Source organism: Triticum dicoccoides, chromosome 2B, assembly GCF_002162155.2.
Source record: "Triticum dicoccoides isolate Atlit2015 ecotype Zavitan chromosome 2B, WEW_v2.0, whole genome shotgun sequence".
Taxonomy (NCBI): Eukaryota; Viridiplantae; Streptophyta; class Magnoliopsida; order Poales; family Poaceae; genus Triticum; species Triticum dicoccoides.
Genome location: NC_041383.1, coordinates 691,295,831 through 691,310,285, shown reverse-complemented (window position 1 = coordinate 691,310,285; position 14,455 = coordinate 691,295,831). Strand labels below are relative to the sequence as shown.

Sequence of the window (14,455 nt, the reverse complement as noted above, 5' to 3'; positions counted from 1 at the left end):
GGCAGCACGCCGGCGCCGCCCGGATCCTGGATTCCCGGCTCAAGGCCGTGGAGCGGTCGGCGCCGGGGGCGGCCGGCGACCCGACGTGCGAGGCGATCAAGGAGGAGCTGCGCGACCTGAGCGCGCGCGTGGGCAGCCTGCGGGAGTACCAGAAGACGGGGCGCTCGCGGCTGCTGGCCGGCATGAGCTCGCACGCGCAGCAGCGCGCGTCGGCGTCCACGAGCACCAGTGCTCGGTCCTACCTCACCCCCAAGATGGAGGAGATGGTGGAGGCGTCGCGTAAGCAAAGCAGGAAGCGTGGCGGCAGCCAGCAGCCATGGAGCCAGCAACTTAAACAGATCAAGCACGACCTGACCTGAGCGCGGATTTCTGATCGAAGCAGGACAGATTGATTTTGGCTTTTTTATTTGCGAAGTCTTTAAGTTTTTTTTTTTGAGCAAAATTTGGGAAGTCTTTAAGTGATTGTTGGCACTTGGTAGTTCCCTCTTTGAACTTGTTGTTTGCAAGTTTTCTTTTCCTCAAAGAAACTTGTTATTCTGACCCTTGGTCTAAACGGAAAGATTGCCAAATACGATGTGAGCCAAATTCTAATGCGGTCTCCATTTGCGTATCTGCCTGAAAATGCAACTTGCATCATTCGATTTCACTGGTAGGAGAAGATGTGAGTGACACGATCGGCAACTCTAGCAAACCCCGCATAAAACACAAATCCGTAAAATTCCGGCGAGTACGTGGACTCGGCCCATTTTTTTTTAGCCAGAATAGAGCCCGCATACTCGCCCAATCTGTAAAAAATTTTGCCGCGGCCCGCAAACAGCACGCCTCGACCGCTATAACTGCGGTTCCACGACGCGTTTGCGGGTCCAAACCCTATCCCTCGCCGCCGCCAAGCCACGCGATTCCCCTTCCCCGTCTCCACATTTCTCGCCGCCGGCGACCATCCGCCCTGCCTCCAGCCGTCATGTGGGGCCGAATGTGAAGCTCCGGACGCGGCTCCAGCAGCAGATCCGGCGGCGGAAGGGACTAGTTTAACTATATATTTATGAACATTTCTCGCCGCTACCGTCAGATCTGACCCCTCTAGTACTAGTTTAACTTAGTATGTAGTATAACTATGCTTGTAGTTTGTTGATCATGTGATGAACTATGTAGTATGTGGTGAACTATGTTTGTACAATTTCTCCCGCGAAAGTGTTTTTTCAAGTTATGCAGGTTTAGATACGGGTTCTGTTCGGGCGCGCTAGTTTTCAAGCCGCAAACGCGTTTTGCGGGTCAAATTTATGCGAGGTCTGCTCTCTATTGGAAAAGGCAGTGCCTAGGAGGCGATTAGGCACTCCTAGGCGCTAGGCAATGACCAAATGCCTCGCTTAGGGCATAAATGGAGGTCTAGGCAGGGCAATCAAGGAATTGCCTACGCAAGCAAGAAATCATGCCACATACTGCACTAGTATGCCAAACGGGTTATATTCCAATGGCAGTAGACGGTAATTAACTTATTTATATGCCCTAAACTAATATCAACACCCATATAATAATCACAAATACACTACGAGTAAAAACTATATTACTGCCTAGGCCACGCCTAGGGCGCTTAGGCACCGTCTAAGCACTAGGCGAAGGCTAACCGCCTCGCTTACGCCTACCGCTTTTTCCAACCTTGGGTCTGCTAGAGTTGCTCTAAAGTTAGTTCGTCCCATTTGACACAAGTTAGTTTTTTCCGATATTTTTAAAGTGTGTACTAAAAATAATGTTCAAATATCCGTGTGTTATAAATATTTTACATACACACACGATGATTAGTAAATAAGAACATTTTTAATAGACACTTGTAGATTATATTAGAAAAATGTTCGCGTATTATTTTAAAAATGTCCATATATTCAAATATCTTTATGAATTATTAAAAATCATTGTATGATTGAAAATAATACAAAAAATCAAAAACTAAAATTCACAAATATTATTTTAATTATAGAAACATTTTAGTAACTGTACTTATATTTTAAAAAATCATAAGTATGTTGTTAAAGAAATTGTTTGTATAATTAAAATTTAAATGTTGATGGATATTGAGTGATGGATAATATTTAAATTATATAAGATATTTTGAATATAATTCACGAGTGAAAATTACACACAAGCGAATGTTCATAAATATATAGTGAATGTTTGTATTCAATAAGTTTTATAGTATTATTTAAATATGAGCCACGGGTGTATAAAAATGTTCGTATTTACTAAACAGTTTTTAATATAATCTATGAGCGTTTATTTCAATGTTTTATTTAGTAATTAATAATTGTTTGTATGTAAAATATTTAGAACACACGAATATTTAAACATTATTTTTATTACTTACATTTTTTTTATAAATATCTTTAGAAAAAAAATCTAATGTCAAATGGGCGGCACTAACTTCAGCCCATTTGGGTCCAGTGAGTGTCTGCGTTGTATTCATCAGTGGCTAGGACTGTGTGTGTGTCCTGTAGATCTCCCTTGCTGAAGGCTTTTCCGTGAAACATTAATTTCAGTGGGTTTTCTGCATAAAATAGGCCACACGTCAAAGTGACTTTTCTAACCAAGTTTAACCACTGTGATTGACTCTTTCTTTTTCACAAAACTTGCACGTAGCCTATCTCAACTTTTTAACATTCTTTTTTAGGAATTTGTTTTGTGGGGCGGGGGGAATCCACCGTTCGTTGGACAATTACAAGCAGGATTTCAAATAAACAAGCAGGATTTCAAATAAACGTGTAAGCGTGAAGATAAATATGATCGTCACAAGTAGACGACTGCTTTTCCTGTCAGAGTCTTCATCCGGTGTCCCCATAGAGTAAGGTCGTCTCGACGAAGCGAAGGGCTATGCTCATCTTAGTCCCGGAATGCCATTGTGTTCCGAGGAGCCCAGATTTTCCAAAGGACAATAAGAAGGACAGCGTTCCAAATAATCAACAATGGTTATATTTTCAGGCCACCGAGGAGTGGTTACATTTGGTTGAATGAACAAACACAATGATGCATGCATCCACTACATCAACCTATATATACATTTTTATTTTGAATGGATTGCAAATAAAAAACAACTTAAATAGGAAATGTGTTGGCGATAGGTTTGATTAGAACTGGACGTCAGACTTGTACGTAGTGTCGGCCGTCCAACCGGCCGGGATAACCTTGTGCGCGATGCGCCTCCTGCCGGACTCGGTGGTGAGGCGGAAGGAGAAGGGGCCCACGAGCGGCTCGACCCTGTCCACCCTAAAGATAGCCCCCCACGAGTGCTCCATCTTCTTCCACTGCTTGGACTTCTTCTCCCTGATCTCCATCTGCACGATGGTGCCTTCATGGGCGACGAACTTGACCAGCACTGCCAGGTAGTTGGCGTGGGAGCCCTTCTCCACGTGGAAGACGATCTTGGTGCCGGGCGCGTACTGGCACCGCACCCTCCTGAACTGCAGGTCGATCATGCCGGCGCTGCGGAGCTCCTGCTCCTTCCCCGACTTGGCCATGGCGCCAAAGGACTTGCCGGACAGGTCGAAGCGGTACGGCGAGAGGAGCTCGTAGTTCATGTCCGTGATGACCACCCCCACCGGCTTCTTGGAGCATGCCGAATGGTTGGTGCACCTGATCTGGAAGCAGGAGCCGCAACCCTTGCCGTCCTTGAAGATGGGGAGGTTGCCGCAGGCTATCATGCCGTTGTAGGGAGCCAGGTTCACGTCCTTGATCCCGCATGCGCCACCTACACGCATGCGTGTCACATGATCATTGAAAGTCTTTCAAACAGCCGACTATTGCTCCGATGTAGCCGCGATATATAGCTGTTTGAGCGGGATACCACTAAATGGTAATCATATAGCCATGCAAATTGCTATAGCGGTTTGAGCAGGATGCCGCCAAATGATATTCATGTACTCCCTCCGTCCTAAAATAAGTGACTCGACTTTGTACTAACTTTAATATAAGTTAGTACAAAGTGACTCGACTTTGTACTAACTTTAGTATAAAGTTAGTACAAAGTCGAGTCACTTATTTTGGGACGGAGGGAGTACTATATATATGGTTGTTCGATAGCTGTTTGAGCAGGGTGGGGAAATACACTTTGGTTCCTGTGTGTATATGCACCTTATATGGGATTTTTTTAAATATTTTAATAAAAAATCAAAATAGGTAAGAACTATTTTGACAAAACACTTGACTTACTTTTGCACTAGTAAATAAATCTCCACAAAAAATAAATTGACCTCACAGCAAAAAAGACAAAATTTATTTGCTATTATAGGTCACTATTCACATGCCAAAAATTTGTCTTTTTGAAAAGAAGTCAAAGGGATATTTTTTTGTGGATTTATTTTCCCACGAGTACAATAGAAGGTCAAGTTTATTTTAAAAATGTTTTCATGAATTTTTGACTTTTTGTTGAATTATTAAAAAAAAATTCATATAGGGGCATATGTCTCCATAGACCAAAAGTTCCCCTCCGAGGAGAGTGCCACTATTTGATATAGCCCGCAATTTAAAACTACGTGGAAACTGACATGAAAGAAAGATAGAGTGTGTGCTCCGCCAGAGCGTGCGCGCGTCACGTACCGTTGTCTTCGGGGCCGGAGCCGGTGGGCAGGCCGTACCAGGTGGCCTTGGCGGGAAGGTACGGTTGGTTGTAGTCCGCCGTGATGTCGGGGCCGGGCGGCACGTCCGAGGCGCAGAAGCCGCCGCCGGCGAGCGCCGCCAAGACGGCAAAGGCTAGGACGCCGGAGAGAGATCCCATCGTCTTCTCGACTTCTGCTATGCGCAAGTGATTTAGTGCGGGTAGCTAGCTAGCTTGTGGTGAGTTAACAATGGTGTGATCGAGTGGCGTACTTATAGGCGACGATCGGGTGTCACGGCCGGATAAACGGCTCACATGCATGTTCGGGCTCGAGATTTCTTAGGTTCGTGCATGCGTGTGTGTAATGATGCGTATCTTGTTAATCTTTACTCTCACCCAGAAGTAACGACATGTCAATGGGTGAAGCGTCAATCTACCTCTTCGTTGCAGACATGCGAAATTAGACGTAGGAATGACTTTGAGTGCCATGCATGCCTGCGATTATGCCGGCCGTGAACATGTGCGTGCGTGCATGCCGTGCAGTGTTGGCCCGGTCGGCGGGGGTTCCGTTTTATTTTACCTTGCGTGCTCCCGAGTCCCTACCGGCCGCCGCCTTCCGTTCCACACCGCGTCTCCACTAGCTAGTCGTCACGCCTTTTGCTTCCTCCGGGAACAACTCATGCCTCGAGTTTAAGCATGCATACAGGAAAGCTCTCTTGATCAACTGGGTCACAGCCATTTCCAATTGCACAACTGGCATACTCCCTTCGTTCACTAATATAAGATGTTCTAATTTTTTCTGAACCGGATGTATTTAGACATGTTTTAGTGTGTTTGTCCACTCATTTTAGTGTGATTAAAAATAGTTATGAATTTTAAAAAATATTAGCGACTTTGGATTTTTCCGTTAATACTAAAAATATGTTCACGAAAACAAAAATTGTCGCTACATAAAAAATATTCACAAATTTTAAAATAAAAAAATGGGTCAGCCCAGTTTTCCTTTCCCTTTTCTTCTGTTTTTTCATTCATTTCTCTTTTTCATTTTTTTCCTTTCCTATTTTTCTTTTTCTTTTTATTCTTCCAAAATTTAGCTTTTTTTTGAGGGGACGACCAAATTTATTCATCAAAAACCACAGAAGGTGGGATACAATGTTGGTCATGAGGTTGGTCAAACCATACATGACGACCCTGCTGAAGCCTACGAGAAAATTTAGCTAAAGCATGTGCTTCATAATTAGCAGCACGACTTTCGTAAGTAAAATTACAATTGAAAAGCAAAGACCTAGACTTGATCTCTCTGATTATTGCACCACTACTACCCATTGCTTCACTGTTGATATCATTCACTGCTTGCTTCGAATCAGAGGCTACCACCATGTTATTAATGTTCAGATCCGCCGCCAGAGCCAGCGCTTCCCTGCATGCTATCACCTCCAACATAGCTGGATCATGCATCCCTTCTATGACTAGGGCTGAGCTGCCCATATACCTTCCCACGCCGTCCCTGCAAACAGCAACGGCTGCACCCCGAGAGGCAAAGTGCACCCCAGCATCAACATGAATCTTACAAAACCCAGCGGGTGGGGCTTTAGGTCTAGCCACGGTTACGCCTCTGGTAGCAGCTGTGGTTCGCACCTGAGGCTTCACCACCTCCTTGATCATGTTCAGTTCTTGGAGATAGTTGTTGATGAAGCTGCATATTGCATGTGGGCTCTGAAAGATCCCTTCATGGATAGCTTTCCGTCTTGCCGCCCAAATCGCCCATAGTGTTACCAAAAGCTTCACAAACTGCTCATGGGGTAGCGATTTTATGTGTGTGAAAAGCCATTGTTTAGCATTTAGTTCCACCGTTGTTGCGATCGATTGAGCCAACTCTTCATCCACCATTGCCCAGGTACACCTAGACATGGTGCAGTCGATCAAAGAATGTTTCCAAGAATCCTCGGCTCCGCAGAAGCCACAGGTGCTCGAGTCCGCCATGTGCCGATGCGCCCACACGTCATTAGTGGGAAGAGAATGCTTTGACAAGCGCCATAGGAACATGCTAACCTTGCCTGGTACTTGTGTTCTCCACATTGTTTTCCACATGGTGGTTTCATGCGTAGATGACGAAGGCCCTGGCGAGCCTTCGAGCCATGCCTCCCTTCTCTATCGAATTGCCTGTTGGAAATATGCCCTAGAGGCAATAATAAAAGTATTATTATTATATTTCCTTGTTCATGATAATTGTCTTTTATTCATGCTATAACTGTATTATCCGGAAATCGTAATACACGTGTGAATACATAGACCACAATATGTCCCTAGTGAGCCTCTAGTTGACTAGCTCGTTGTGATCAACAGATAGTCATGGTTTCCTGGCTATGGACATTGGATGTCGTTGATAACGGGATCACATCATTAGGAGAATGATGTGATGGACAAGACCCAATCCTAAGCTTAGCACAAAGATCGTGTAGTTCGTTTGCTAGAGCTTTGCCAATGTCAAGTATCTCTTCCTTTGACCATGAGATCGTGTAACTCCTGGATACCGTAGGAGTGCCTTGGGTGTATCAAACGTCACAACGTAACTGGGTGACTATAAAGGTACACTACAGGTATCTCCGAAAGTATCTATTGTTTTATGCGGATCGAGACTGGGATTTGTCACTCCGTGTAAACGGAGAGGTATCTCTGGGCCCACTCGGTAGGACATCATCATATGCGCAATGTGACCAAGGAGTTGATCACGGGATGATGTGTTACAGAACGAGTAAAGTGACTTGCCGGTAACGAGATTGAACAAGGTATCGGTATACCGACGATCGAATCTCGGGCAAGTAAAATACCGCTAGACAAAGGGAATTGAATACGGGATTGATTAAGTCCTTGACATCGTGGTTCATCCGATGAGATCATCGTGGAACATGTGGGAGCCAACATGGGTATCCAGATCCCGCTGTTGGTTATTGACCGGAGAACGTCTCGGTCATGTCTGCATGTCTCCCGAACCCGTAGGGTCTACACACTTAAGGTTCGATGACGCTAGGGTTATAAAGGAAGCTTGTATGTGGTTACCGAATGTTGTTCGGAGTCCCGGATGAGATCCCGGACGTCACGAGGAGTTCCGGAATGGTCCGGAGGTAAAGATTTATATATAGGAAGTCCTGTTTCGGCCATCGGGACAAGTTTCGGGGTTATCGGTATTGTACCGGGACCACCGGAAGGGTCTCGGGGGCCCACCGGGTGGGGCCACCTGCCCCGGGGGGCCACATGGGCTGTAGGGGGTGCGCCTTGGCCTACATGGGCCAAGGGCACCAGCCCCAAGAGGCCCATGCGCAAGGAAACTTGGGGAGGGAAGAGTCCTCAAGGGGGAAGGCACCTCCGAGGTGCCTTGGGGAGGATGGACTCCTCCCCATCCTTAGCCGCACCCCTTCCTTGGAGGAGGGGGCAAGGCTGCGCCCTCCCCCTCTCCCTTGGCCCTATATATAGTGGGGAAAAGGAGGAGCAATCATACCTAAGGCCTTTGGTTGCCTCCCTCTCCCTCCCGTGACACATCTCCTCTCCCGTAGGTGCTCGGCGAAGCCCTGCGGGATTGCCACGCTCCTCCACCACCACCACCACGCCGTTGTGCTGCTGCTGGATGGAGTCTTCCTCAACCTCTCCCTCTCTCCTTGCTGGATCAAGGCGTGGGAGACGTCACCGGGCTGTACGTGTGTTGAACGCGGAGGTGCCGTGCGTTCGGCACTTGATCATCGGTGATCTGAATCACGACGAGTACGACTCCATCAACCCCGTTCACTTGAACGCTTCCGCTTAGCGATCTACAAGGGTATGTAGATGCACTCTTCTCTCCTTTCTACTCGTTGCTGGTCTCTCCATAGATAGATCTTGGTGTTATGTAGGAAAATTTTTGAATTTCTGCTACGTTCCCCAACAGTGGCATCATGAGCTAGGTCTATTGCGTAGATTCTTTGCACGAGTAGAACACAAAGTAGTTGTGGGCGTTGATGTTGTTCAATATGCTTACCGTTACTAGTCCAATCTTGTTTCGACGGTATTGTGGGATGAAGCGGCCCGGACCGACCTTACACGTACTCTTACGTGAGACAGGTTCCACCGATTGACATGCACTTGGTGCATAAGGTGGCTAGCGGGTGCCAGTCTCTCCCACTTTAGTCGGAACGGATTCGATGAAAAGGGTCCTTATGAAGGGTAAATAGCAATTGGCATATCACGTTGTGGTCTTGCGTAGGTAAGAAACGTTCTTGCTAGAAACCCATAGCAGCCACGTAAAACATGCAACAACAATTAGAGGACGTCTAACTTGTTTTTGCAGGGTATGCGATGTGATGTGATATGGCCAAAAGGATGTGATGAATGATATATGTGATGTATGAGATTGATCATATTCTTGTAATAGGATTCACGACTTGCATGTCGATGAGTATGACAACCGGCAGGAGCCATAGGAGTTGTCTTTATTTATTGTATGACCTGCGTGTCATTGAAGAACGCCATGTAAACTACTTTACTTTATTGCTAAACGCGTTAGTCATAGAAGTAGAAGTAGTCGTTGGCGTGACAACTTCATGAAGACACGATGATGGAGATCATGATGATGGAGATCATGGTGTCATGCCGGTGACGATGATGATCATGGAGCCCCGAAGATGAAGATCAAAGGAGCTATATGATATTGGCCATATCATGTCACTACTCTATTTGATTGCATGTGATGTTTATCATGTTTATGCATCTTGTTTACTTAGGACGACGGTAGTAAATAAGATGATCCCTTACAACAATTTCAAGAAGTGTTCTCCCCTAACTGTGCACCGTTGCTACAGTTCGTCGCTTCTAAGCACCACGTGATGATCGGGTGTGATGGATTCTTACGTTCACATACAACGGGTGTAAGACAGTTTTACACAGCGAAAACACTTAGGGTTAACTTGACGAGCCTAGCATGTGCAGACATGGCCTCGGAACACGGAGACCGAAAGGTCGAGCATGAGTCGTATAGTAGATACGATCAACATGAAGATGTTCACCGACGTTAACTAGTCCGTCTCACGTGATGATCGGACACGGCCTAGTTGACTCGGATCATGTAATCACTTAGATGACCAGAGGGATGTCTATCTAAGTGGGAGTTCATAAGATGAACTTAATTATCCTGAACATAGTCAAAGACCTTTTGCAAATTATGTCGTAGTTCACGCTATAGTTCTACTATTTTAGTTATGTTCCTAGAGAAAATATAGTTGAAAGTTGATAGTAGCGATTATGCGATCAGTAGAAAGCTTATGTCCTTAATGCACCGCTCAGTGTGCTGAACCCCAACGTCGTTTGTCGATGTTGCGAACATCGGACATACACGTTTTGATAACTACATGATAGTTCAGTTAAATGGTTTAAGTAGAGGCACCAAAGACGTTTTTCGAAACGTCGTGGAACATATGAGATGTTTCGAGGGCTGAAATTGAGATTTCAGGCTCGTGCCCACGTCAAGAGGTATAAGACCTCCGACGATTTTCTTAGCCTGCAAACTAAGGAGAGAAGCTCAAATTGTTGAGCTTGTGCTCAGATTGTCTGAGTGCAACAATCACTTGAATCAAGTGGGAGTTGATCTTCCAGATGAAATAGTGATAGTTCCTCCGAAGTCATTACCACCAAGCTGCTAGAGCTTCGTGATGAACTATAACATATCAGGGATAGATATGATGATCCTTGAAATATTCGCGTTGTTTGACACCGCGAAAGTAGAAATCAAGAAGGAGCATCAATTGTTAATGGTTGATGAAACCACTAGTTTCAAGAAGGGCAAGGGCAAGAAGGGATACTTCATGAAACGGCAAATCAGCTGCTGCTCTAGTGAAGAAACCCAAGGTTGAACCCAAACCCGAGACTAAGTGCTTCTGTGATAAGGGGAATAGTCACTAGAGCGGAACTACCCTAGATACTTGGTAGATGAGAAGGCTGGCAAGGTCGATAGAAGTATATTGGATATACATAATGTTAATGTGTACTTTACTAGTACTCCTAGTAGCAGTAGGGTATAAGATACCGGTTCGGTTGCTAAGTGTTAGTAACTCGAAATAAAAGCTACGGCATAAACGGAGACTAGCTAAAGGTGAGCTGACGATATGTGTTGGAAGTGTTTCTAATGTTGATATGATCAAGCATCGCACGCTCCCTCTACCATCGAGATTTGGTGTTTGCATTGAGCATAGACATGATTGGATTATGTCTATCGCAATACGGTTATTCATTTAAAGAGAATAATGGTTACTCTGTTTATTTGAATAATACCTTCAATGGTCTTGCACCAAAAGGAATGGTTCATTGAATCTCGATCGTAGTGATACACATGTTCATGCCAAAAGATAGTAATGATAGTACCACTTACTTGTGGCACTGCTGTGTAAGTCATATTGGTATAAAACGCATGAAGAAGCTCCATGTTGATGGATCTTTGGACTCACTCGGTTTTGAAAAGTTTGAGACATGCGAACCATGTCTATTGGTGTATATGCATGAAGAAACTCCATGCAAATGGATCGTTCGGACTCACTTGATTTGAATCACTTGAGATATGCAAATCATACCACATGGGCAAGATGACTGAAAAGCCTCGTTTTCAATAAGATGGAACAAGATAGCAACTTGTTGGAAGTAACACATTTTGATGTGTGCAGTCCAATGAGTGCTGAGGCATGCAGTGAATATCGTTATGTTCTTACTTCATAGATGATTCGAGTAGATGTTGAGAATATTTACTTGATGAAACACAAGTCTGAATTATTGAATGGTTCAAGTAATTTCAGAGTGAAGTAGAAGATCATTGTGACAAGAGGATAAAATGTCTATGATATGATCATAGAGATGAATATCTGAGTTACGAGTTTTGGCACACAATTAAGACATTGTGGAAATTGTTTCACAATTAATACCGCCTGGAACACCATAGTGTGATGGTGTGTCCGAACATCATAGTTGCACCCTATTGGATATGGTGCGTACCATGATGTCTCTTATCGAATTACCACTATCGTTCATGGGTTAGGCATTAGAGACAACCACATTCACTTTAAATAGGGCACCACGTAATTCCGTTGAGATGACACCGTATGAATTATGGTTTAGAGAAACCTAAGTTGTCGTTTCTTAAAAGTTTGGGGCTGCGACGCTTATATGAAAAAGTTTCAGGTTGATAAGCTCGAACCCAAAGCGGATAAAATGCATCTTCATAGGAAAACCAAAACAGTTGGGTATACCTCCTAATTCAGATCCGAAAGCAATATGGATTGTTTCTTGAATCGGGTCCTTTCTCGAGGAAAAGTTTCTCTCGAAAGAGTTGAGTGGGAGGATGGTGGAGACTTGATGAGGTTATTGAACCGTCTCTTCAACTAGTGTGTGGCAGGGCACAGGAAGTTGTTCCTGTGGCACCTACACCAATTGAAGTGGAAGCTTATGATATTGATCATGAAACTTCGGATCAAGTCACTACCAAACCTCGTAGGACGACAAGGACACGTACTACTTTGGAGTGGTACGGTGATCCTGTCTTGGAAGTCATGTTGCTAGACAACAATGAACCTACGAGCTATGGAGAAGCAATGGTGAGCCCGGATTCCGATAAATGGCTCGAGGCCATAAAATCCGAGAACGGATCCATGGACTTTGGTGGACTTGCCCGATGATCGGCAAGCCATTAAGATAAATGGATCTTTAAGAAGAAGACGGACGTGGATGGTAATGTCACCGTCCATGAAGCTCGACTTGTGGCGAAAAGTTTTTCCACAAGTTCAAGGAGTTGACTACGATGAGATTTTCTCATCCGTAGCGATGCTTAAAGTCCGTCGAATTCATGTTAGCATTAGCTGCATTTATGAAATCTGGCAGATGGATGTCAAGACAAGTTTCCTTACTAGTTTTCGTAAGGAAAGGTTGTATGCAATACAATCAGAAAAGTTTTTGTCGATCCTAAGGATGCTAAAAGGTATGCTAGCTCCAGCGATCCTTTTAAGGACTGGAGTAAGCATCTCGGAGTTGGAATGAACGCTTTGATGAGATGATCAAAGATTTTGGGTTTGTACAAAGTTTATGAGAAACTTGTATTTCCAAAGAAGTGAGTGGGAGCACTATAGAATTTCTGATGAGTATATGTTGTTGACATATTGATGATCAGAGATGATGTAGAAAGCATATAGGGTTATTTTGAAAGTGTTTTTCAATGGAAAACCTGGATTAAGCTACTTGAACATTGAGCATCAAGATCTATAAGGATAGATCAAAACGCTTAATGGTACTTTCAAATGAGCACATACCTTGACATGATCTTGAAAGTGTTCAAGATGGACCAGTCAGAGAAGGAATTCTTGCCTGAGTTGTAAGGTACGAAGTTAAGACTTAAAGCTCGACCACGGCAGAATAGAGAGAAAGGACGAAGGTCGTCCCCTATGCTTAAGACGTAGGCTCTTCAGTACGCTATGCTGTGTACCGCACCTGAAGTGTGCCTTGCCTTGAGTCAGTCAAGGGGTACAAGAGTGATCCAAGAATGGCTCACAGGACAGCGGTCAAAGTTATCCTTAGTAACTAGTGGACTAAGGAATTTTCTCGATTATGGAGGTGGTAAAAGAGTTCGTCGTAAAGGTTACGACGATGCAAGCTTGACACCTATCCGGATAGCTCTGAGTAGAGAGACCGGATACATATAATGGAGCAATAATTTAGAATAGCTCCAAGTAGAACTGTTATTTGGAATAGCTCCAAATAGAGTGGGGTAGCTACATCTAGGAGATGACATAGAGATTTGTAAAGCACACACGGATCTGAAAGGTTCATACCCGTTGACTAAAACCTCTCTCACAAGCAACATGATCAAACATAAAACTCATTGAGTGTTAATCACATAGTGATGTGAACTAGACTACTGACTCTAGTAAACTCTTGGGTATTAGTCACATGGCGATGTGACCTGTGAGTGTTAATCACATGGCGATGTGAACTAGATTATTGACTCTAGTGCAAGTGGGAGACTGTTGGAAATATGCCCTAGAGGCAATAATAAAAGTATTATTATTATATTTCCTTGTTCATGATAATTGTCTTTTATTCATGCTATAACTGTATTATCCGGAAATCGTAATACACGTGTGAATACATAGACCACAATATGTCCCTAGTGAGCCTCTAGTTGACTAGCTCGTTGTGATCAACAGATAGTCATGGTTTCCTGGCTATGGACATTGGATGTCGTTGATAACAGGATCACATCATTAGGAGAATGATGTGATGGACAAGACCCAATCCTAAGCTTAGCACAAAGATCGTGTAGTTCGTTTGCTAGAGCTTTGCCAATGTCAAGTATCTCTTCCTTTGACCATGAGATCGTGTAACTCCTGGATACCGTAGGAGTGCCTTGGGTGTATCAAACGTCACAACGTAACTGGGTGACTATAAAGGTACACTACAGGTATCTCCGAAAGTATCTATTGTTTTATGCGGATCGAGACTGGGATTTGTCACTCCGTGTAAATGGAGAGGTATCTCTGGGCCCACTCGGTAGGACATCATCATATGCGCAATGTGACCAAGGAGTTGATCACGGGATGATGTGTTACGGAACGAGTAAAGTGACTTGCCGGTAACGAGATTGAACAAGGTATCGGTATACCGACGATCAAATCTCGGGCAAGTAAAATACCGCTAGACAAAGGGAATTGAATACGGGATTGATTAAGTCCTTGACATCGTGGTTCATCCGATGAGATCATCGTGGAACATGTGGGAGCCAACATGGGTATCCAGATCCCGCTGTTGGTTATTGACCGGAGAACGTCTCGGTCATGTCTGCATGTCTCCCGAACCCGTAGGGTCTACACA

At 44.4% G+C, this 14,455-nt stretch overlaps 1 protein-coding gene across 1 annotated transcript; it reads right to left on the bottom strand.

Moving 5' to 3' along the window:
- Nucleotides 1-2,945: 2,945 nt before the first annotated feature.
- Nucleotides 2,946-4,812, bottom strand: LOC119368348 (expansin-B9-like). The gene is made up of 2 exons (XM_037633636.1): nt 4,585-4,812; nt 2,946-3,736 (listed from the first exon to the last, which is right to left on the bottom strand). The coding sequence occupies exons 1-2, from the start codon at nt 4,760-4,762 to the stop codon at nt 3,117-3,119; spliced, it is 798 nt and encodes a 265-aa protein (XP_037489533.1). The 5' UTR covers nt 4,763-4,812; the 3' UTR covers nt 2,946-3,116.
- Nucleotides 4,813-14,455: the final 9,643 nt, after the last annotated feature.

Excerpts from the sequence above, each read along its gene's own strand:
- LOC119368348 (XM_037633636.1), bottom strand. The coding sequence starts at position 4,762 with ATGGGATCTCTCTCCGGCGTCCTAGCCTTTGCCGTCTTGGCGGCGCTC. Across the intron at positions 3,737-4,584 it reads CTCCGGCCCCGAAGACAACG|GTGGCGCATGCGGGATCAAG; the intron begins GTACGTGACGCG and ends GCATGCGTGTAG.